At 37.1% G+C, this 24,295-nt stretch overlaps 1 protein-coding gene across 1 annotated transcript in view; it reads left to right on the top strand.

Moving 5' to 3' along the window:
• The first annotated feature begins 1,615 nt into the window (after nucleotides 1–1,615).
• Nucleotides 1,616–24,295, top strand: part of LOC106084855 (ionotropic receptor 25a) — a 46,323-nt gene continuing 23,643 nt past the window's right edge. Inside the window, exons 1-3 of the mRNA XM_013248788.1 lie at nucleotides 1,616–1,832; nucleotides 21,866–22,015; nucleotides 22,112–22,585. Of these exons, the coding sequence (XP_013104242.1) occupies nucleotides 1,721–1,832; nucleotides 21,866–22,015; nucleotides 22,112–22,585 (736 nt within the window). The 5' untranslated portion in view covers nucleotides 1,616–1,720. The remainder of the gene's footprint in view (nucleotides 1,833–21,865; nucleotides 22,016–22,111; nucleotides 22,586–24,295) is intronic.

Below are 24,295 nucleotides of genomic sequence, written 5' to 3' on the forward strand. Positions count from 1 at the left end.
AATAATATATGCAAATTTTCAGCTAAATCGGACAAAAATTGCGACTTTCAGAGTCAAATCGGGAGATCGGTTTATATGGAAGCTAAAGCCAAATCTGAACCGATATGGCCCATTTGCAATCTCCAACGACCTAAATCAATATTAAGTATCTGTGCAAATATTCAAGCGGCTAGCTCTACGAGTTCGACCGCCATCGTGATTTCGACAGACAGACGGACGGACGGATATGGCCAGATCAACTCAGAATATCGAGACGATCAAAAATATATATACTTAGATCAATATTTCGAGGTGTTACAAACGGAATGACTAGGCTAGTATACCCCCATCCTAAGGTGATGGGTATAAAAATATGAAATTCACATTTGACATTTTTTATATTTGCCTACTCAGATAATTACTGATTAAATAATGTTGCAAAAACTACAAGCGAAATGTTACTTGAAACACAGTACCTGCTGATGCCCTTGATTTGTGTTAGTAAACAACATCAAAGCCACGTGTAAATATAAATGTCCTTTCATTGCCCATGTGAGATGGTCGCACTATGTAATTTATTTAACTAGTTCAAAAAAGCAGAAAACATGCCCCTATTGGGTTGCCTAAAAAATAATTGCGGATTTTTTAAAAGAAAGTAAATGCATTTTTAATAAAACATAGAATGAACTTTAATCAAATATATAATTGCCATTTTGTTCGATAACCTTTTGCCATCTTCCTGGCAAATTTAGTATTCCACGCTCATAGAACTTCTGGCCCTTATCTGCAAAAAACTGAACCAAGTGCCATTTTATGGCCTCATCATTGCCGAAAGTTTTACCATTTAAGGAGTTTTGCAAAGATCGAAATAAATGGTAGTCTGATAGTGCAAGGTCAGGGCTATATGGTGGATGCATCAAAAGTTCCCAGCCAAGCTCACTCAGTTTTTGGTGAGTGACCAAAGATGTGTGCGGTCTAGCGTTGTCCTGGTGGAATATGACACTTCTACGATTGACCAATTCTGGTCGCTTCTCCCTGATGGCTATATTCAATTTGTCCAATTGTTGACAGTAAACATCCGAATTAATCGTTTGGTTCCTTGGAAGCAGCTCAAAATATACCACACCCTCCCAATCCCACCAAACAGACAGCATAACCTTCTTTTGGTGGATATCAGCCTTTGAAGTGGTTTGAGCTGGTTCACCATGCTTGGACTGTGATCGTTTCCGACTAACGTTGTTGTAAACAATCCATTTTTCATCTCCAGTTATGATTCGTTTTAAAAACGGATCGAATTCATTGCGTTTAAGGTGCATATCACAAGCGTTTATTCGGTTTGTTAAAGAATTTCTTTCAATACATGTGGTACCCATATTAAAATTGACGCCAAACAAACAAATGTAAAGAAAATTTCGCGCACTTTTTTTCTAAAGCAAGCTAAAAGTAACAGCTGATAACTGACAGAAGAAAGAATGCAATTACAGAGTCACAAGCCGTTGAAAAAATTTGTCAACGCCGACTATATTACTACTATATTACCGACAATTACTTTTTGGGCAACCCAATATTAAAAATTTCCATGCCTATGATTGTATGTCGATTTCGTTTCGAATTTAGTTATAATTAAGAACTCGTCGTTGCAAAAACCTGTTTCCGGATAATTACAACTTATTTGCAAGTCCTAAATTAATAAATTCATATATACACAATACATTTGTTAAAGGCTTTATGCGATGCAAAAATGATTTTTATTTTGAGAATTAACATTAAAATTCTCCTACTTTGCATTCAAATAATTTTGCAACGACAAAAATTGTTTGTCACGTCACAGTCAATACAAAATGTCAATGTTTGTAAGTACTCGTAAATAATTAATAACACAATTTCTAGATTTTATTATTTTTTTTTTTGTGCAATTTTTCTCTACCGAGAAGTAAGTGAGAAGTAACATTTAGTACGGTTCAGTGGAATGGAATCCGTATTACAATATTTATTCAGTTCAGAAACAATTTCTAAAGCGTGCTTTTTTAAGAGCTATAGGAAAGTTAAAAAAAAATATACATACAATTCAGAAAAATGCATGAAATCTTTATATGAATTGATATAATTTAATGTTTGAAGGTTATTTCATGAAAATGTTGACCGTAACTGCCCCTCAAATGGTCCATGCGCTTAGTCTTATTTTGGCATATTCTTTCCAACCTTTCGGCCGGTATCTCACGAATAAATGCTTCAATGTTGTTTTCCAAAGCGTCAATTCAACCGGGCTTGTCTTTATAGACATGAGCTTTAACATAGCCCACAAAAAGTAGTCTAAAGGCGTTAAATTGCACCATCTAGGCGGCCAATTGACCGGTCCCGAACGTGAAATAATATGTTCGACGAATTCGCCTCTCAATAAGTCCATTGTTACGCGCGAACCGTCTTGTTGAAACCACATGTCATGCAAGTCAAGCTCTTTCATTTTGGTCAAAACAAAGATTGGACATCATCTCACGGTAGCGCTTATCATTCACAGTTACATTACGTTTCGCATCATCTTTAAAGAAGTGCGGTCCAAGGATGCCATCAGCCCATGAACCGCACCAAACTGTGACTTTTTATACCCTCCACCATAGGATGGGGGTATACTAATTTCGTCATTCTGTTTGTAACACCTGGAAATATGCGTCTAAGACCCCATAAAGTACATATATTCTTGATCGTCATGTCATTCTAAGTCGATCTAGCCATGTCCGTCGGTCTGTCGAAAGCACGCTAACTTTCGAAGGAGTAAAGCTAGCCGCTTGAAATTTTGCAAACATACTTTTTATTAGTGTAGGTCGGTTGATATCGTAAATGGGCCAAATCGGTCCAGGTATTGATTTAGCTGCCATATAAACCGATCTTGACTTCTTGAGCCTTTAGTCCGATTTTATTGAAATTTTTCACGTAGTGTTTTGGTAGCACTTCCAACAACTCTGCTAAGTATGATTCAAATCGGTATATAACCTGATATAGCTGCCATAAAAACCGATCTGGGTCTTGACTTTTTGAATCTCTAGAGGGCGCAATTGTCTTATGACCTTCAACATACGTGTCTAATATGGTCTAAATCGATCAATAACTTGATACAGCTCCCATATAAACCGATTTTGCTTCTTGAGCCCCTACAATTCGCAATTCTTATCCGAATAAACTGAAATATTGTACAATGACTTCTACAATGTTCAGTATTTACTTATGGTCCGAATCGGACTATAACTTGATATAGCTCCAAATGCATAACAGTTCTTATTCAATATTCTATGTTTGTCTAAAAAGAGATAAGACAATTTATGGTTAAATCATAGACCAAACGCGCGCGAGTGTTGCCAAAAATATAAAAGCTATAGTATGTGTATCTATGAAATCTTATAAATTTTCCTACACAAAAGGTTTGAACCGTTGAGTGGAGTGGACGTTTTGTTATTTCGCTGCGCAAGAGTATTCTGTAACTTGTAATAGGTAGTTAGTAGGTACATATCCTAACTTCAGCACAATTTTTCCTAAAGACTTAATTTTAATAATTCAGCGTGACATTCTCTTCAGCTCGGTCCGACACCCCCTCGAAATTATTATTTTTAAAGACAAAATTTCATTACAATTTTTCCTAAGGGCAAAATTTCAATAAAAAATTTTCTTAAAGTACTTTTCAATGGTGTTTTTTTTCCAAAAACTATATTTCTGTGAAAATTGTCTAAAGACAATCTTTTGCACAGCCTACCTCGAAATCTAATATATAAAAATCAATTTGTGTTTGTTTGTTTGCTTGTCGGTTTGTTTGTTTGTTCCGAATAGACTCAAAAACGGCTGAACCGATTACCTTCAAATTTTCACAGATTGTGTAGCTTGATCTGGAATGAAACATAGGCTTTATAATTTTTTGATATCGGGAGGGGGCGGACCCTCCCCCTTACCTCAAAAGTACTACCCAAAAATAAAAATGGGATCGAGAAAATATAGGATTGAAATGGAAGGTATTCAAGAGTAGAGTACGAATTTCATAATAAAAGCTGGGCCCAAGTACCTGGGGCCGCCCCAGCCCCAAAACCGCTTAAAATAGGTTTATTTGACGATCATGACAATATGGGACTCAAATTAATAAGTATGCAGGAGTAGATACCGAATCTGGCGTACAAATTCATGTCGAAGTATAGGGGGTCATCCCACCCGCACAAAAACGCCCAAAATGGGCACATTAGCCAATCACGGATACATATATGTTTGTTCCGTATAGACTGAAAAGCGGCAAAACCGATTTTCTCGAAATTTTCGCATATTGTGTAGGTTAGTGTGGAAGGAAACATAGGCTATATAATTTTTCGGTATCAGAAGGGGGACGGACCCTCCCCCTTATGCCAAAAACACAACCCAAGTACCCAGCGGCCGAATGAATTTGATATCTATTTTGAGGCCTCCCCAGCCCCAAATTCCCAGGCAAATTCTCACACATCAATGAGTGCCTTCCGATTCAAGTTTAAACTCAATGATAAGAGACCATTTTATATCCGAGTCCGAACGGCGTCCCGCAGTGCGACCCCTCTTTGGGGAAATGCTTAGCATTGTACCTCGCAAATGTCGCCAACTTTACCGCTTTGTCCAATGTTCTCGCCAGGATTCGAACGCGTTCAGCGTCATAGGCTGCAATGGCACGAATTCCATATCCGCATTCAGGCGAAGTTTCCCCACCCTAAAAAGATATTAGAGAGTTAAAGAAGGCGCAGCAGAGCGGGCCCGGTTCGGCTAGTTATTTTATGAAGCAAACATTTTATTTGAATTTTTCGTGCCTGCTCAATGCATTTTGCGACACTACATTTTGCTTAAACATTATTAAAGTTTTTTTTATTATGCTTTTCTGTTCAAAATAGATACAAAAACAAAATGAAAAATCACAAAATAAAATGCAAAATGAAAATTTTTCTATGTGAAGCTAAAATTTTAAAGACATTTTTGCTAATAGTGAAACTTCAATGAAAAATTGTCTAAAGGCAAAAATGTTGCTCAGGCCCGGGCATCCTTTCTAAAACCAAGATTTTTATAAATTTCAATAACATCTTTTCAAACGAAAAAATTTTCCTAAAATTTTTTCTATAGACAATTTTTAACAAATATTTTTAAAGACAACATTTTAACACATTGCGCTTGACCCTCGATTCCCTTGTCCAATTTGAATGAAATTTCATATATTCATAATTTAGAGGACTTATTTTGACGTAGTAATTTTTCTAAAATTTTTTAAGGAAAATTTTTAAAAAACTTTGTAAAAATTTTTCAAAAAAATTTTCTTTTTATTTCCTTAGCCACAATGTATTTACAACAAAAAAAAAATTATATTTTATAACTATTTAGCGAAGAAAGGTGGACTTAGTTACATTGACATAAAATAGCACCTGTTGGCTTATCGCCATAAATATATTTTTTTAATAACATATTTTTCATAATACCATAGAAACCATCAAATGCAACAAGACACTATAATGGAACCCAGTAATCTCACTCCTAAGAAATTAAAAAAATTTTTTGTTGGATATTTTTGGATGTAAAAAATTACCAGCTTTCAACAAGCCAATTTCCTCCAAAACATGATTTTATATTAAAGGAAAATAGTTTGTAACTAGTTTTAGTCGTCCACTTTACGCCAATCCAAATTTCATTAGAACACCCCTATACTAGCTCAAGTTGGAATTTTTCTAAGACAGCTCCATTCTTGGGTATTTTTCTATCCATTCGTATTTAAAGGGTTAATGAAATTTACTTTAAATATCGAATCACCCAGATTAATTTACATTTTAAAATAATTATTTCAAATGAAACCATTTCGTTTTCTCCTTGGACATTCATAATTAACAATTGGTACGGAGCTCGTAGTGAGTTAGGATCGTAATCTATCAGTCAATACCAATCAGCGTTGATTCTAGCAGAAATTTATTAGTTCTGTAGGCTTTGAACGTAATGTTGTATCCAACATATTGAAATATTTTTTAAAAAATTTTAAAATTAACTTTTTGAGTTATTGACTTTCTTCCAAAATTCCATTTAAGAAATGTGTTAAAATAGTATTACACTCAACCAAATTTATTCTTTGTTATTTGTTAAAACAGCAAAAATGTTTGCTAAAACAACAGTTTCTGTTTGCTGCAAATGGGAAAGCAGACATTACTGCTGTTTCAGCAAACATAGGGCTGCTGAATTAGCAAACATTTCTTACTACCATTTCACCTAACAAAATCTGCTACTTCGAGAACACAAGTCTGCTGAAAAAATCTATGTATGCCAATTTTGTATGGTTGCCTGTTACTTGTTTTGATTACTTTAGACATTTTATAACAATTTTTTTAGAAATTTTGTTTGAACAAATGATTTTAATTTGTAGAATATTACTGCCTCATCCATTCATTGGTATATATTTCGAAATGTGGCTGAGCAACTCGCATGTTTTGTTTGAGCAGACAGTGTATGCTATTTTCAACAAACTTTTTTCTATGAGTGTAGACATCAGCCTTTTATCTATGAGAGTAAATATTATATTACACTTACGGTTGTCGCCAGGATATTTTGCCAATTTTTGATTTTTAAAAAATGAGGGGGAGTCTTTTCTTCTTCGACGTCCTCGCAGCTTCTGCAGAAGTCGTTACTTGCAACCTTCAATCTGCTGCATGCTTTCCGATCAGACAGTGTCCTGTTACGGCGGGCACAATGACTGAGGCGCCTGTTCTAGCTTGCGACAGTAGAGCGGTAGACCCTTTCATTCGTTGGCTTGATCCTGAAGACGTCGTTTACATGTCGTTAGAGGCATATCCACAGATACCAGTTCCCCTGGAATGTGTAAGGTAGTTTTTAGTCTCGCAAGCTCGTCTACTCTACAATTCCCTGGGACATCTCTGTGACCCGGCTCCCAAAACAGGTGAAATTTGTCTCATTGAGAGAAATGCGACAGTCGTGGACGTTTTTGAATTCAGAAATACGTTCTCCAGGAATTTTATAGCTGCTTAAGAATATATTTATGCCAATCGTTGTTATCACACTATATCTTAGACATTCCACCACTTTTTTAATTGAAAATTTTTTAATGAAAAGCTTAGTTAAGGAAAAAATGGTTCCATTGACACGTTGTACGAAACAATTTGTAAGCCCATAGATAGTTTTTTTCAGTATAAACTAAAATCAATCGGCATCATAACACCAAAAAGAAGTAACAATGGAAATTTTCAAGCGAATAGCCTCATTCGTTCGAACGCCATGTTTGAACGGACGGACGGCTATGGCTAGATTTACACAGAATGTTGAGACGGTTGAGAATATACATATATACCTTGTAGACTCAAAGATAAATATTTCGAGGTGTGACAAAAGAAATTGTGAGATTTCCATATCCCCATCTATGGTGGTATAAAAAAATTTTACATGTTTAAGTGCCAGAGTGGACTCCAAAATCGGAATAGAGCAATTTTCCCGGATTCGCAGTCAATTCAAAATTGCTCGATTGGTGGTGGGTTCCCAAGATTGCAAATATTTACTTGGTTTTGCCTGTCAATATACACACACACTAACAACATAAACAAAAAACTGTCCCAATTCAAGTGGGCTGTCTCTGCAGTAAAGACGAAACTTACTTCCACTTGTTGAGATAATACATATGAGGCAGTTTGCCCAACAAGAGAGCAAAAAGAGCACAAAAAGTGAAAAAATAGGGAAAAATATTAAAATGATTTTGGAGTTTAGAAATTCTGTTACATTTTCGATAAAATACTGGCTTGCTCACCAATAGAAGAACATGTCCATGTTTTCTAAGTTCGTTACATGAATATTATGTAAACGAAAGGAACTATGAAAAAAATCCTTAAAATTTTTGTCTGTGTACGACAAATTCTTACAAAATGTCGCCCAAGAAATCACGCTTCCAGGTATTAATGAAAAAATTTTGTTTGTTCACAAATAAACCAGTTTCCATGTTATAGTGATGCTATTTGCTTTCGATATGAAAATCAATTTTTTTCGCTATTGCTTTTTTTAAACTAATAGATTTTGAAGCAATTTCTCATTACTGACGACAGTCTATCAAATCTCACTGTTTCAAATTTTATCAAAATCGGATGAAAAAACGAAACTCTATATCGGGAAATCGGTCTATATGGCAGCTACATCCAAATATGGTCCCATCTTCACCATATTCAATAGGTAAGGGTTTACCAAAACTCACTGTGCCAAATTTCATCGAAATCAGATGAAAAATACTCCTCTTATGATTTCAATATTCTATATCAGAATATCGGTCTATATGACAGCTACATATATCCAAATATGGTCCGATCTGGACCACAATCAACAAATAGATGTAGGGGTCTACCAGAACTTAATGTGGCAAATTTCATCGAAATCGGATGAAAAATTATCCTTTTATAGGCGCATTACTACATCGAGAGATCGGTCTATATGGTAGATATATCCAAATATAGTTTAATCTGGCTCACATTTGACAGGAATGGGTAGGGTTTACCAGAACTCACTGTACCAATTTTCATCGAAATCGGGTAATAAATGGATCTTTTATGGCGTTAATACCCTATATCGGGAGATCGGGCGGTCGGTCTATAGGGCAGCTATATCCAAATATGGTCCGATCTGAACCACATTTTACAGAAATGGGTAAGGGTCTACCAGAACTCACTGTGCCAAATTTCACCGAAATCGGAATGAAAGTGACCATTTGCCTAAAGACTTTAAGTCTGGAGATCGGTCTATATATCGGCTACATGTAACTAAGTTCCGATTTTATGAGATCAGAGCGTCAGGTTTATACACAGAGAAAACGAAATCATCAACAATTTTTGGGAAAATGGTTTCATTACCAAAATATTTGAAAATTTATTAATACCCAAAAAAGGTACTTATTTCCCCAATAAATGCCCAAGCATTGGGTATTTACCCGGTTGAAAACCATCTCTATATCCCCATCCAATATCCGGGAGTATAAGCCCACTTTCCCATTATATTTGAATAATAAAATGAAAATTAATCGAAGATGGGAAGTCTCTATTTATGGGTATTAAAATTTAAAAGCCTTGGAAAACGAGAAGAGCTTAATTTGGACTTATAAATTTAAAAAAAGTATTCCACTCAAAGTTGAAGATAAGTTGGAAATGTAAATATTCTAACGGCAGGTTGCAAAAGTTTTAGAAGCGAAATGAAATTCACAATCATAAGCCGGAAGGAGAAAAAGCCTCAAACAAAAAGTTTGTTGAAAATTGAATAAATTTATTTCATGGAAAAAACTAGGTTAAAAAGAGGTTGCGCATATTAATCCGCCCCATGCCACTTTGGACATACACCTAAAGAAAAACTAAGCAATAAGAAATAAATAAGAGAAATGGTGAAATTCATAATGGAGATGAAACTATTTTTGAAGTTTTTGTTATAAAGCAGTTTGTTATGGGATGATGAATGAGTAATAGATGGGCAAAGGAGAGGCTTACTGCATTATTGTGTGCTGCATTATTGTAATGCTGCTGGTACTGTCAAGTGCAAGGCGTTTGTTATTGGGAAAAATCCTCGGCCAAATTCTTTAATGAGTTTTGACAAACCGTTATTTATAAAGCCATTAAAATAGCTTATGTAATTCAACAAATATTTTTTAAAATGGACCAGGGTTGCAAAATGATGCTTTAAATGTCATTATCGAAAAATGTATCGAATGGTGTTTCAGATTTAGAACTGACATAAAACATAGATCCGGTAATACAACAGAAATATTAAATTTAACAATTTTACCATAGAGGATATGGAAAGATCGCTCAGGTGAAAAAAAGCTTCTCAATTTGCTGGTTTGTTCAATGGTGATATGACATATGCCACAGATAAGACTAGGAAGGAAAATAATTCAGATGTGACTGAAATTTAAATATCTTTTAAAGAAGCAAAGTTGGAGTCCTGACTGCTGTGGCATTCCGGAACAAGGCAAATGTTATTAAAAATATATGTAAAAATTATTACTCAATTATCCGGGAAAATCGATTATCCGTAATGCCTCCGGTCCCGAACTTCGCGGATAATCGAGGCCCGACTGAACAACTTTGAAATTACTAGCCATAGCTTTATAAAGTGTTCTATGCATTTTCACTGAACGAGATAGAGCACAGTAGGAAAAAAATGCGCTTTCCAGAGCTCAAGAAATCAAATCGGAAGATCGGTTTATATCATAACCGATTTGAGCCATTTACTATCCTAACTGACCTACACTATTAAGAAGTATTTGTGCAAAATTTCCTTCGAAAGTTATCGTGCTTCCGAAAGACAGACAAACGGATGGAATTGGCTGACTCAACTAAAAACGTCAAGACGATAAAGAATATATATACTTCGTGGGGTCTTAGACCAACATTTCCAGGTGTTACAAACAGAATGATGAAATAGGTGTACCCCTTTTCGAATGTATAATAAAAATCACAAAAACTGTTAGATAAATTCGCACGCATGCTACTACAATAACAGTTAAAGTGGTACCCAATTAATTTTTGCTTGAAATAAGCAAATCTATTCTTTAATTTTTTAGACAATTTTGTGACGTGGTTTTGTTGTGGGCTGAGGTAAGTTCAGTGATCTGCTGGCTCAATCTAAGGACCCAAAAGCCTTAAGTGATAAAACCAGTTAATTAGAATCTAAAGTTCACAATAAGGTGATTTTATTGGTTTAATTCATTGATGGGCAACAACACACGACCGCACATAAAATCCTATGCCAGCGGGCATAGAAAAGATACTAGAAGCACACGGTAGTGTAAGCAGCTCTCGTGCCTTCGTTCGGTCAATGCATTGTTGTTATTTTTCATAGCATTGTTATTCTGGATTTGGTTGATTAGTCCGGATTTACTGCCCCCATACAAATACAATGTATTATTTTTAACTGTGTTAGTGTGCCCATCACTGGTTTAATTCTATCCCAGCAATCTAGACGTCTATTATGACATTGTCTTCAAAGACTTTTTAAGATCATTTGAATTTTTTCACCGATATGGCATTTTTGATGATATGTCATGCATAATATCTGCTATAAAATTTTATTGGCGACAAACTCACTGATCTTGCCCACAACAAAATCAGCAAAGCTTTGTTCATTTTCTCTCTCTCTCTCTCTCTCATTAAAAATTTAAATACTTTGCTCTGTAGAGGACATCTTAGCGGACCTTGTAGTAGAAACCGTCATCTGACAAAAAAATTGTTTTCTTTATTAACGAAAAAGAAATCTAACTGTACCAAATAACAAAGCAAAGAAGAATGTGATGGATCAAGTCATTTGAGTATGAATGTCTGACGAGACCAAGTGAAAAAAGTGAAGGCGAATAATTAATTTAACCCTAAAAAAACTGAAAATAGAGTTATGTTCCGATAAGTGCACAATGGACAAAAACTGAGAAACATATGGGCATATTTTAAAAGAAATTGTTGGTAAGTATAGTTTTTATATTATGCGTAGGTAAATGTTCATACATTTTAATATTTTTTTATTAGAAGCCGTAAATGACGAGGCGTTGGAGTACATGCGAAAACTGCATTTATTAATTCGGAAAACTAACATCAGCATAAAAAAATTCTAGGAAACAAAAGGAGAACCAAAATAAAATAACATCTGTACAAAATTTAATTTTTTTGTGTATAAATATAATTTTTATATTAAATGAATTTGTCAATAACAATTTTGTGGACCATTTCTTGTTTTTTTTTTCGTCGAAGACAAACTTGCAGAAATTTTGGAATATTAAAATTAACGAAAGTATAAAGGATACTGTCATCTACATATTCATTGATGACGTGTTCATTCACAATGTCGCTTAAAATGGCATGAATGATTTTTGCGACAACTATATGAAAATGACGACGCGACCTGCTGGGATCTTACAACATATTTGTGTTAAAAATGTGTATGACAATGTGGGGAAAGTGAGTAGGCTATCGGTTTCGGCACTTGCTTATGAGCGTTCGGCTGTAGAAGCGATTCTTGGAGGATGGGTAGATTAAGCTTGACGGAGAGACCCTCGCAAGTTCAAGGCCCCTCGTTATAGCTTTTGGTTAGGGCAGTTGCCGACGGCAATCGATTTATAATTGATCGGGAACTTTTGGTGGGCGTTGAATCGGGCTCGGTTGGTGTAATCCAGACGGTAAAGTCCTCGCAAGTTTAAGGCCCCCTTGTTGGTGCTTTTGGTCTGCGCGGTTGCCGAGGCGTCGATTTATAGATAGTCGAGACTTTGGTTGGGCGTTTGTGGAAGGCGTTAGGTGTCGGTGTGGGCAATGAATCTAGGCGTGGATGCAAGCTATTAAACGAATCGCACAAGCAAACTAGATGATGATGCAACAAGGTTCGGATGCAAGCTAAGTGTAGATGCTAACAAATCGCGAAAGCAACTAAGATGCGGGTCCAAACTATGTGCGGATGCGAACGAATCGCTGGGCAAACATCTGGAACTTTTTTAAGACAAGTTGTGTTGGACACTGCCACTTATCTATTTGGCCAGTCTTTCTCTAGAACCAGGAAGTTCACACTGATTGCTGCAAAGACCCAGCCTTAAGACCACAAACAAGCATGAATTGAATGGGAATTATTTCCAAATTTGACAAATACAAGCAATTAAAAAAACATCCAATATCGTATCAACACTCAACGATGTCCATCACATCCATTGATCACAGCTCATTAAAAGAGTTTTTATGAGGATACATGATGTGTGTGTTTGGCAGAACAACTGGCAAGTAGAGAGGGAGTAGTCATAAGCAGTGTTGTCAGATTAGAGGAAACTTCCCCAAACAGGGGATTCGTCTTTCGTCTTTGAGCCAATGTTCTATTGAAAGCTTTAAGGTGCTTTCAATAATGTAAAACCGAAATGCTACCATTGTATATTTCTTGACAGCGAGAGAACCCCCTATGTAGCCGACTATGTCGTGAAGGGCTGTGTCAGTGGATTTGCTTTTACTATATGCATGCTGCTGTCGCGACAGGCTATCTCCAGGGATCTTCGCCCAAAGATATGTTTGTATCAACCTCTCAAGAGTCTTCAGCATAAAGGATGAGAGACTAATAGGACGAAAATCTTAGGCCATCGTATGGTAGGGTTTTCTTGCTTATGGAATGAAAATAATCTTCGTGTCCCTCCACCCCACAGGTGTATACATGACATTCTGATACAAGCATCCAGTACGCATCCAGGGACAGGTGAGAAAGCTGTGGAACCACGCATCCTCAGGACAGTGGACAATTGCGGGTGTAGATGCTTCTCTAGCTGCTGCTGTCGAAGTTCTTTTTGAGTTCCGTACTTCGCCGCTGCCAAACACCTTGAGCCCAGTCCAACCGGATGACGCACCCACTCAGGGCTTGTCGGGTCCCGTTTCGATGCCATCCCCTCCGGTCTTGATTGTGGCAGGGGGTTTTCCAGTCTCCTGCAATCCGCCAGATTTTAGCGATGTGGTTCCTCAGGCAAGTGTTCAGCAATAACTGCTGAGTCGTCTCCTGATTCCCCAACCCCACCGCTTCTATAGACCTTCAGTTTCAACTTGTTGAATCCGTAGGATACAACCACTTCAGACTTCCGAGACAGCCAGAGTTGAGTACAAATACTGCATGTCTCCGGTCACCATCAACCTATCTACCAACCTTCTAGTCGGTGGTTGAAAGATTTGGATTAAATTCCCTTGGTCTTCCAAGTATCGATTCAGGATCTGAGGGAATCCTTGGTTTCCAAACATGCGCCACTGGTCAAGAAGGAATATTTTCTTTCTTGACTTAATCTAGTGCTGCACCTGGGCAGATCTCACCAATCTTTTTTAGCGCACAACGATACATTTCAATTGACCGTTGATCCCCGAAGGCAATTAGTCTCTATCGGCCCCGATACCAGCCTGCATCGTCACAAACTGGAGCAGACCCAGGAAATTCAGCAAGGACATCGGAGTATACTGATAATCCATTGACTATCCCACTCCAATTATTCCTAGGTAGGCAGCCCTGTTCTTCTCCCTTGTCGACAACTGCCATCACCAAACTGTCTCTAGCGACATTAGCAAAGATTCTTGGACCCATCTTACTATTGTTCGCCCTATTTCTTTAAGGCATAGGATGACCGAAGCCTTTTGGCTAACTGTCGGCTAGTGGAGCCTGGAGCAGCCGCTCTACCAATCGGAGTTTAAGAAGCGGCTGTTGGGTCTTTCTATGCCTACTTCCGGGCTCTAGATCTGCTGGAAACAGACGCAGATCATCAACCGCCTAATGGATACCTCAATCGCAGCTATCCTTGAGTGACTTAAATTTTCTTCCAAAAATAATGACCTGTTACGAGTTACAGGAAAATTCTTGCGGAGTGAAATAAAAAAAACGTCCGCTACATTCAACGGTTCAAACAGTTGTCGACGGAATTCTGCATCGTTATTCAAGCACAGGCCACATATAATTTTTTTTCAAGTTAATACATACCTCTGATGTGTACCCCGTAAGGTGCAGGGACAACACAACACAATTAATGTATTTATCTGTCCACCAGACCACTCTGGAAGCATCTCATTTTAACCAACGATTGTTGGATGAAGACGGAAAGTTGTTATCACAACACAGAAATATCGGGACAAGCTGTAGGCCGTAATTGTGCACTATTAAAATACAAAAAGTACAACAAACATTACAAAAACAACACTAAACATGTTTGTAAACTTTTTTAACAACCTTTTTAACTTCTTTTTGCTTTTTTTTATTTTATGTTCTTTTTCATAAAAAAAATAGTAATTTTTTTGCCAAAAAACAGCTGTTTTGAATATTTACTCGTTGAATATTCCCTCTCCCAAATTTTTCTTCTGCCCATTTAATCAGAATAGTGTAACGACCTGGCATAGGTCACATCTTCTAAGTACCGGTTGCTACCTTTGTATCCGGCCGTGCTCAGGGAAATGGGGTGGTGATTTTGGTCTTAGAAGATGCGTTAGGGCCTATTACAAAAACCAAAAGTTAGGTACCATAAACCCTGATGAATAATAACGGCACATAACGATAAGATAATAAAAACATAAAACAAACGATAAATTGGAAGTCTTCGAATAAAAGAGGACTAAGATGTAATTTTCCCCTTTGTTCATTACCCTCCCACCTATGTTATCCTATTTAGTCATTGGATAACCCTTGTCGATTGCGCTACTTCCGCCCTAAATCTTTCGTAGAAATAAAATTATCCAACTAATTCATTTTATAAGTTATTTATAATAAAACAATAAACAATCATTCTAAGAGTAGTGTATGAAAATTTAAGGTAAAATAACAAAGTGTTAAAATCGTTACTATTTTATAGAGAAAAATTAATAATTGTAAGAATACTATTTTTGTTGAATATTTAGTTTAAACATAAGTAATTAATAATTATAAAAAAAATTCAATATTAAGTGTTTTATCAATGAATATTTGAAAATTTTAAATTGCAAGATATTAAGTGGGGAAAAAATAAATATATATTTTTATAGCAAATTTAAGATAATAAGTGTTTTTTTTCACATGAATACTTTAAGTGGAGTGGAAACCTTTCGACTGATTAAATGTGAAAAAAACTCACCTTTAGATCCTTGAAGTTGACCGCAGGCCTGTTGTCGCATCTTGATCCAAACAAAAACTGCAAAATTTCTACTCTACCAGGATTAAATTAAATTTAAATTATATATGAATTATTTGTGTGCTTAGAAATAGATTTTTCTTCTTCTTCTTTTTTTTTGGCAAATCCGCAATTCTTCAAACCTTGCCGCTGTCCTTATGTATGTTTATTGAATTATTTGACGTTGACCATTTGGTGTAATGTGGGAACTTGACCAATGCTTCGGGCGTTATCGCTTCAATTTCACAAATGAACCAGAAATGGATTCCTGTGACCACACATTAAAATGAGAAATAAAGGGTTTGATGTACCATCGTTTTGAACATGACAGCAATAAGCAAATTTAAAAAAAAAACTTATTTTTTCACGGTTCACGTCACTTCGGAATGCGATAGACTCCTTAGAATTTCAATGTTGGCGGACCAGTTGTCCTTTATGACCAAAAGTAAATTTAATCCTTTCGACTCACGGAACCAGAACGCAGATTAAATAGCCAATCGTTTATATCTTTTAGAGAAAAAAAAAAAACGTATGTCTTCTTTAAAATTTCAAATTTCAATCCCTTTCAAACAAAATTTTCTTATATATATTTTTTTTTCGAATTTTTTTTCTAGGCCATCTTCATTGAAAATTTAAACCTTTCGAAACCACTAGATTTCTATAGTTCTCCTATAACTTAATCCGCCTCACAATAGGAGGATTTTATTCGAGGAAGAACTGAACTGGGTTGATAATGTAATAACGACGATTGGCATAAATACCTTCTCAGACAGCGAGGCAGCCATTACATCTTTGCATAGAAAAAATATAGACCTAAATTTTACCGATTATATATGGTATTGACTTATAAAACTCTTTTCAAACAAGGTGTTTATTGCTATAATGATTTTTGACATAGAAATTCGTTTTTTTTATACCCACCACCGAAGGATGGGGGTATATTCATTTAGTCATTCCGTTTGCAACACATCGAAATATCCATTTCCGACCCTATAAAGTATATATATTGTTGATCAGCGTAAAAATCTAAGACGATCTATACATGTCCGTCCGTCTGTAAAACAGTCTTTAAAAATAGAGATATTGAGTTGAAATTTTGCACAGATTCTTTTTTTGTCCATAAGCAGGTTAAGTTCGAAGATAGGCAATATCGGACTATATCTTTATATAGCCCCCATATAGACCGATCCGCTGATTTAGGGTCTTAGGCCCATAAAAGCCACATTTATTATCCGATTTTGAGGAAATTTCGGACAGTGAGTTGTGTTAGGCCCTTCGATATACTTCGTCAATTTGGCTCAGATCGGTCCAGATTTGGATATAGCTGCCATGTAGACCGATCCTCCGATTTAGGGTCTTAGGCCCATAAAAGCCACATTTATTATCCGATTTTGCTGAAATTCGGGACAGTGAATTGTGTTAGGCCCTTCGACATTCTTCGGGAATTTGGTTCAGATCGGTCCAGATTTGGATATAGCTGCCATATAGACCGATCTGTCGATTTAGGGTCTTAAGCCCGTAACAGCCACATTTATTATCCGAGTTTGCTGAAATTTGGGACAGTGAATTGTGTTAGGCCCTTAGACATCCTTCGTTAATTTAGTCCAGATCGGTCCAGATTTGGATATAGCTGCCATATAGACCGATCTGTCGATTTAGGGTCTTAAGCCCATAACAGACACATTTATTATCTAATTTTGCTGAAACTTGGGACAGTGAGTTGTGTTAGGCTCTTCGACATCCTTCGTCAATTTGGCTCAAATCGATTCAGATTTAGATATAGTTGCCCTATAGACCGATCCTCCGATTTAGGGTCTTAGGCCAATAAAAGCCACATTTATTATCCAATTTTGCTGAAATTTGGGACAGTGAATTGTGTTAGGCCTTTTGATATCCCTCATCAATTTGGTGCTGATCGGTCCAGGTTTGGATATAGCTGCCATATTGACCGATCTCTCGATTTCAGGTTTTGGGCCATTAAAGGCGCATTTATTGTCCGATGTCGCCGAAATTTGGGACAGTGAGTTAAGTTAAGCCCCTCGAAAGGTGCATTTATTGTCCGATGTCGCCGAAATTCAGGACAGTGAGTTAGGTTAAGCCCTTCTACTTTCTTCTACAATATGGCCCAAATCAGTCCAGATTTGGATATAGCTGCCATATAGACCGATATGTCGATTTAAGGTTTCGGCCCCATAAAAGGCGCATTTATAATCCGATTTCACTGGAATTTGGCACAGTGACTTATGTTAGGCTTTTCGAAATCCGTGTCGTATGTAGCTCAGATCGGTTTATTTTTAAATAATACAATTTTCACCGAATTTTGATGAAAGGTGGTTTACATATATTCCCACCACCACCTCGGTGGGTATCCAAAGTTCGGCCCGGCTTTATGGAGTTAATAACCACTTTAATTTGATTTTTGAGCTTATCGTAAATCCAAATTGCATAATTGTAAATTCCTTTATAGGTCCGATGTCAGCAATTTTTTTAATTGAATGTACATACAAATTTCATATTTGAGCCTAGTTTTTAATTTTTTTCGTGTTTGGAACATATTTCTGAATTCAAAAAACTACCCTCGGCTGTCGCAGATCTCTCAACAAGATAGCGAGACTACACAGAAAAAATCGAAATTTCCGCCTATTTGAAAAATTTATGCATTCAATGAAGTGGACAAATTTTGCATTTCTTACACCGTGCCCTGCCTGGGGGCCTTAATTGAGAACCAAGAGACTGAGATCTGTTTTTTTAATACGGTCCTGGAGGCGGAGATCCGGGCTATCACGGAATGCGTGAGGTGGTGTGGTGCTAACCCGAGGACGTCGAGTGTGAACATCTTTCCGGACAGTAAACGGGCCATAAAGGCAATAACAACCTGGACGGTAAAGTCACGAACAGCCTTGGAGTGTAAGAAGGAGATTAACGCCTTCTCTGAGAATATCAGAATCCGCATCGTTTGGGTCCTGGGTCATAACGGAGTAAGGGGGAATGAAAAATCGGACGATTTGGCAGTGAAGGCCAGAGGACTGCAGTTAACAAACTTAGATAAACCGAAGCCTTTCAGGTCGACGCAGTCTGAGTTAAGCGCGTATGTTACGAACGCGCTTTTAACACTGTGGAACAACGAAACGGCCGGCATGATGACGAAAATCCTATGGGGAGATCCGCACTTTGAGAAGACGAGGCTATTACTGAAGGGGAGTCAGTAAAGTTTTCGTTATCATAACGGGACACACACGGACATACACCTAAGCCGATTACTGGCTTAGGTACTAGAGCTGGCAGAATATTGATATTTAATTTTTTGACTGAATATTGATTGATATTTTTCCGATGGACACTATCGCAGAAGTTACATTTTTTGCAAAACTTAACAAAAATAGGCAATCCGATACTGAATGTATCCTGTAAGATACATTGAGCCTATAGAGGGCGCAATTTTGATTTCTCTCATGGCTTCCAACTGACTTTATTAACCATGGTTTTATTTAGTTTGTGCATTGATATTGCTACAACATTAATTGATTTCCTGATTTTTACTTCTCATTTTTGTATCGATAGTTTGCCTGCTCTATTAGGTGCATGTCCATAGTGACATGTGGTCCCCCCCAAACACCACCCAAACAGGACTTATTTACTGACCATGGGAATATGGGGCTTAAATAAAAGGTATTTGAGTGTAGAATTAGAATATGATATCCAAATATGGGACCAAGTGTTTGGGGGCCGCCTCTTCCCAAAAACATCCCCCAAAAGGGACAAATTTACGACCATAGCAATATGGGGCTCAAATGAAAGGTCTTTGGGAGTAAAGCACGAATCTGATATCAATATTTGGGAAAAGTGTCTATGGGGCCACCCCACCCCCACAACACAACACAAATAGTAAGTATTTGCTGACTTTTGAAATATGGGGCTCAAATAAGAGGGTTTTTAGAGTGGAACACGAATCCGATATATATTTTCAAGGCCAACTCACTGAGTGGCCGCCCATCCCACAAAACACCACCCAAGCCGGTCATGTTTGCCGACTATGGAAATATGGGGTTCAAATTAAAAGTATTTGGGAGTAGACCACGTATCTGATATCAACATTAGAGACCAACTGTCTAGGGGATGTCCCAACACCATAACAACCCCTAAATAGGACTTATTTGCTCACCAAGACAATTTGGGTCGTTAAGAGAGTGGAACTAAATATTTATAGTTTTTGAGGCCAATACCCCAAACCGGACATATTTGCTGACTTTTTCAATAAGGAGTTTAAATAAGATTGAAAACGAATTTGATATCCAATTTTGAGGCCAATGGCAATGTGGGGTTCAAATAAATGATATATAAATATATGAGAATAGAGCACGTTGCTGATATATTTTCCGGGCTTAGTGTTTGGGGGACCTGCCCAATTCCCAAAACACCCCTAAATCGGCTTTATTAACCGACCATGTCAATGTGGAGATTAAATGAAAGGTATTGGGGGTAGAGCAAGAATTGATACCCACTTTCGGGACTAATTTTCTGGGGGTCATCCCCTTTCCCAAAATACCCCACAAACAGCAATTTTTTAGTGACCATCGCAAAATGGGGTTCAAATAAAGGTATTTGGGAGTAGAATACGAATTTGATATCCAAATGTAGGACCATGTATTTAGGGAATCACCCCTTCCCCAAAACACCCCAAAGGCTACAAATTTTTCGACCATGCCAATTATGTGGTATTTAAGATTAGAAAACGAATTTGATAACCTGTTTTGGGCCATGTGTTTGTGGGACGCCTCATCGTGTAAACTCCCCTGTAGGAACTACCTTACACATTCCAGGGGAACTGGAATAGGTGGGCATGCCTCTAGCGACATGTAAACTAATTCTTCAGGATCAAGTCCGAAAGTCGGAGGCCACCGTAGCGCAGAGGTTAGCATGTCCGCCTATGACGCTGAACGCCTGGGTTCGAATCCTGGCGAGATTCGAATCCCGCCGAAAAAAATTTTCAGCGGTGGTTTTCCCCTCCTAATGCTGAGGTACTATGCCATGTAAAACTTCTCTCCAAAGAGGTGTCGCACTGCGGCACGCCGTTCGGACTCGGCTATAAAAGGGAGGCCCCTTATCATTGAGCTTTAACTTAAATCGGACTGCACTCATTGATATGTGAGAAGTTTGCCCCTGTTCCTTAGCGGAATGTTCATGGGCAAAATTTGCAATTTGCAAGTCCGAAAGGCAATGAATGATAGATGGTCGCAAAGTGGGTGTTGTGAACACTCCAAAAATTGTGTGACCCAATCTAGATTTGAAGACGTCTAGATGCTGTCGCTAGCCAGAACAGACGTCTCAGTCATTGTGTCCGTCATGACAGGATACTGTCTGATCGGAAAACATGCTGAAAGATCGAAGGTTGCAAGTAACGACTTCTACAGAGCTGTGAGGACCTCGGGGAAGAAGAGACTCCAGAACATCTGACAGCCAGCAGCAGCACTAATTTAGGTTCTCATCCACATCCGATAAATCAGACAAGCACTCAAAGACTTGTCTCATTTAGCGGATGTGGACATTCGCAAGTTGTTGGGTCTTTTAAAGCGATCTCGATGATTCAACTGTAAGAACTAGAGTGCATTTTCCTTCTGTCATTCATGTGGTATCAAAATGAACGTAAACGTCTAAGTGAGTCTGTTGGCAGACTGCCACATAAGCTTAATCTAACCAAAACAGGATTCACTAATCCACTCAAAGAAAAAGTCAGCTGATAATAGCAAACACTGTTTGCGGACTGTTATTAGTTAATTTTACTGCTATAACTGCTGTTATTGCAAAATTTTTGCAATTTTAGAACAACGGGATGACTGATAGAAAGTCTGTTGATGTAGAAAAATACTATATGCAAAATTGTATGCAAGTCAGAAAACAATGTTTGTTAAAATAAAAACCATACGACGGTCCCTATTTTTAAAGACGCTGGCACACAAGTAAATCTCAATATCGGCAACTTACAGAATGTTCGTATTTTTTAGCACTTTTGTTATACTTGTCTAATTGGTTACAACTTAATGACAACAGAAAACGATTTCTATCTCTAATTATTATACTATAAATTTCATTTTTTGTCTGTTGCTATTTCAAATCGTTAAAAAATTATAAATTCTTTTGAAATAAAAGAGTTATTTTACCTACTGAAAATAGCAGAAAATGTCTTTGATTTTTAGTTATCTTCTTTATGTGTATTAATAAATGTTGTTATCATTGTAAAAAATCGATCCTTTGCAGTATTCATAAATGAACTAGATAATGTTGTGGCATCCAAGGCTATGGGTAGTGTTCAGGCTTACCTCAAGAAAAATTCGAATTACGGTTTGTCATTGCGATTTGACAAGATTGAAGCAAACAACATAGACGCCAAGGCTCTACTGGAATCAAGTAAGTCGTTTAAATAAACATACATAGGTGCTAATTTTTTAATCTATACTACTCTGATCAATAAATTTATACTTATCCATCTTCGTCACCTTTAAGTTTGCATTAAATACGCCGATAGTATTGACAACAACCAACCACCACATGTAGTATTCGATGCCACAAAATCCGGAGTAGCATCGGATACGGTCAAATCGTTTGCTTCGGCTTTAGGCTTACCAACTGTTAGTGCATCCTACGGCCAAGATGGTGATCTCAGGCCTTGGCGTGACATGGATGAGAGCAAACAGAATTACCTGCTGCAAGTTATGCCACCAGCCGATATTATTCCTGAAGTTGTCCGCAGTATTGTTCGCAATGTGAATATCACCAATGCAGCCATTTTATACGATGGAACATTTATGATGGACCACAAATACAAGTCACTTCTGCAAAACATACAGACGCGCCATGTTATCACAGCTGTGGCCGATGGGGACATTGCTCGAGCAGATCAAATTAAACGTTTGCGAAATTTGGACATAAATAACTATTTCATTTTGGGAAGTTTGAAAACTATAACGCAAATATTAGGTAAAAGCATAAAATCATATCAGAAATAGAATGACTGCTGTCCGATTTTATGATAACATTAGTTCTTTTTATAGCCGAGACCAAATAACGCACAGTGGGAGAAAATCGAAAAAAAAATAGTAAAAAATATGCCGAATCACTTTCTGATTCGATTTAGCCATGTCCGTCTGTGAGTCCATGAATTCTTGTAATCAAAGCGCAGGTCGTATTTGTTGTCCGATCATCACGAAGTTTTGCACATATCACTTTTTTGGCCGAACGGATGAACGCTATTGATTTTGATAAAAATCGGTTCAGATTTAGATATAGCTCCCATATATATGTATCGCCCGATTTGCACTTAAATGGCCCTAGTAGCTACAATTCTCAACCGATATGCACAAAATTGGGCACGGATTGTTTTATTAGTGATTTTAAAATATTTGCAAAATTTCATTAAAATCGGTTCAGATTTAGATATAGCTCCCATATATATGTATCGCCCGATTTGCACTTAAATGGCCCTAGTAGCTACAATTTTCAATCGATCTGCACAAAATTGGGCACGGATTGTTTTGCTATTGATCTTAACCTATCTGCTAGATTTCATTAAAATCGGTTCAGATTTGGATATATCTCCCATATATATGTATCGCCCGATTTACACTTATAAGGCTGTAATAAACACAATTTGGATTGTTTTGTTACTGATCTTAAGATGTGTGCGAGATTTCATCAAAACCGGGTCAGATTTGGTTGTAGCACCCATACATATTTATCGCCAGACGATCTGTTTAATAGTCGGATCAGATTAAGATATAGCTTTCATATACATATATATTTATATATTGCCCGAATTTATAATAGGTGTAGACTATTATATAGTTGGCTCCGCCCTCATTTTGCCTTTCCTTACTGGTCATTCATGATTTTGATTTGTGACAAAATTTGCAACGAATATGCGCAAAAAGTGTCCACACATCTGACTGTTCCATTAAAAGTTGTACAGTTTGGAAGTCAAAAATGTGAAAAGGGTATTTTGTGGTCAGAAAAGTATTTTCATTGATAAGTCTTTATTAAAAAAAAACTTGGTGCTATATGTACTTCAAAATAGGCAATTTTTTATTAAAAAATTGGAAAAAGCCCTCCAAAGCCCAGATCCCCAAATGGAAACCCATGGAAAAACTTTTTTGCACCTACCAATATTTGTAGCCTCCACAGCAAATTTACTAAAATTTGCCGATTTTGAAACCATCTTTGCCCGAAAGGGGTATTTTGGGAATTTTTGTTAAAGAATTCGGGCAGAATTTATTTTAAGTTTTTTAAGGACACTTTTATCTTTACATTTCAAAAAGAATTACTTAGATATCTCTGTGCGTTTTTTTCAGACGATTTCGCTAACACCTCAGCTCTAACCATTCCAAATTTCTCTACCCGTTCTCACACGGCATATTTTTATACCCTTCACCATAGGATATACTGATTTCGTCACTCCGTTTGTAACACCTCGAAATATGCGTTTAAGACCCCATAAAGTATATGTATTCTTTATCATAATGACATTTTCAGTCGATCTAGCCATGTCCTGATATAGCTGCCACATAAACCGATCTTGGGTCTTGAATTCTTGAGCATCTAGAGGACGCAATTATTATTCGAATTTGCTGAAATTTTGCACGTGGTGTTTTGGTACCGATTCCAACAACTGTGCTAAGTATGGTCTAAACCAAC

Source organism: Stomoxys calcitrans, chromosome 3 (assembly GCF_963082655.1).
Source record: "Stomoxys calcitrans chromosome 3, idStoCalc2.1, whole genome shotgun sequence".
In the NCBI taxonomy this organism is placed as follows: domain Eukaryota; kingdom Metazoa; phylum Arthropoda; class Insecta; order Diptera; family Muscidae; genus Stomoxys; species Stomoxys calcitrans.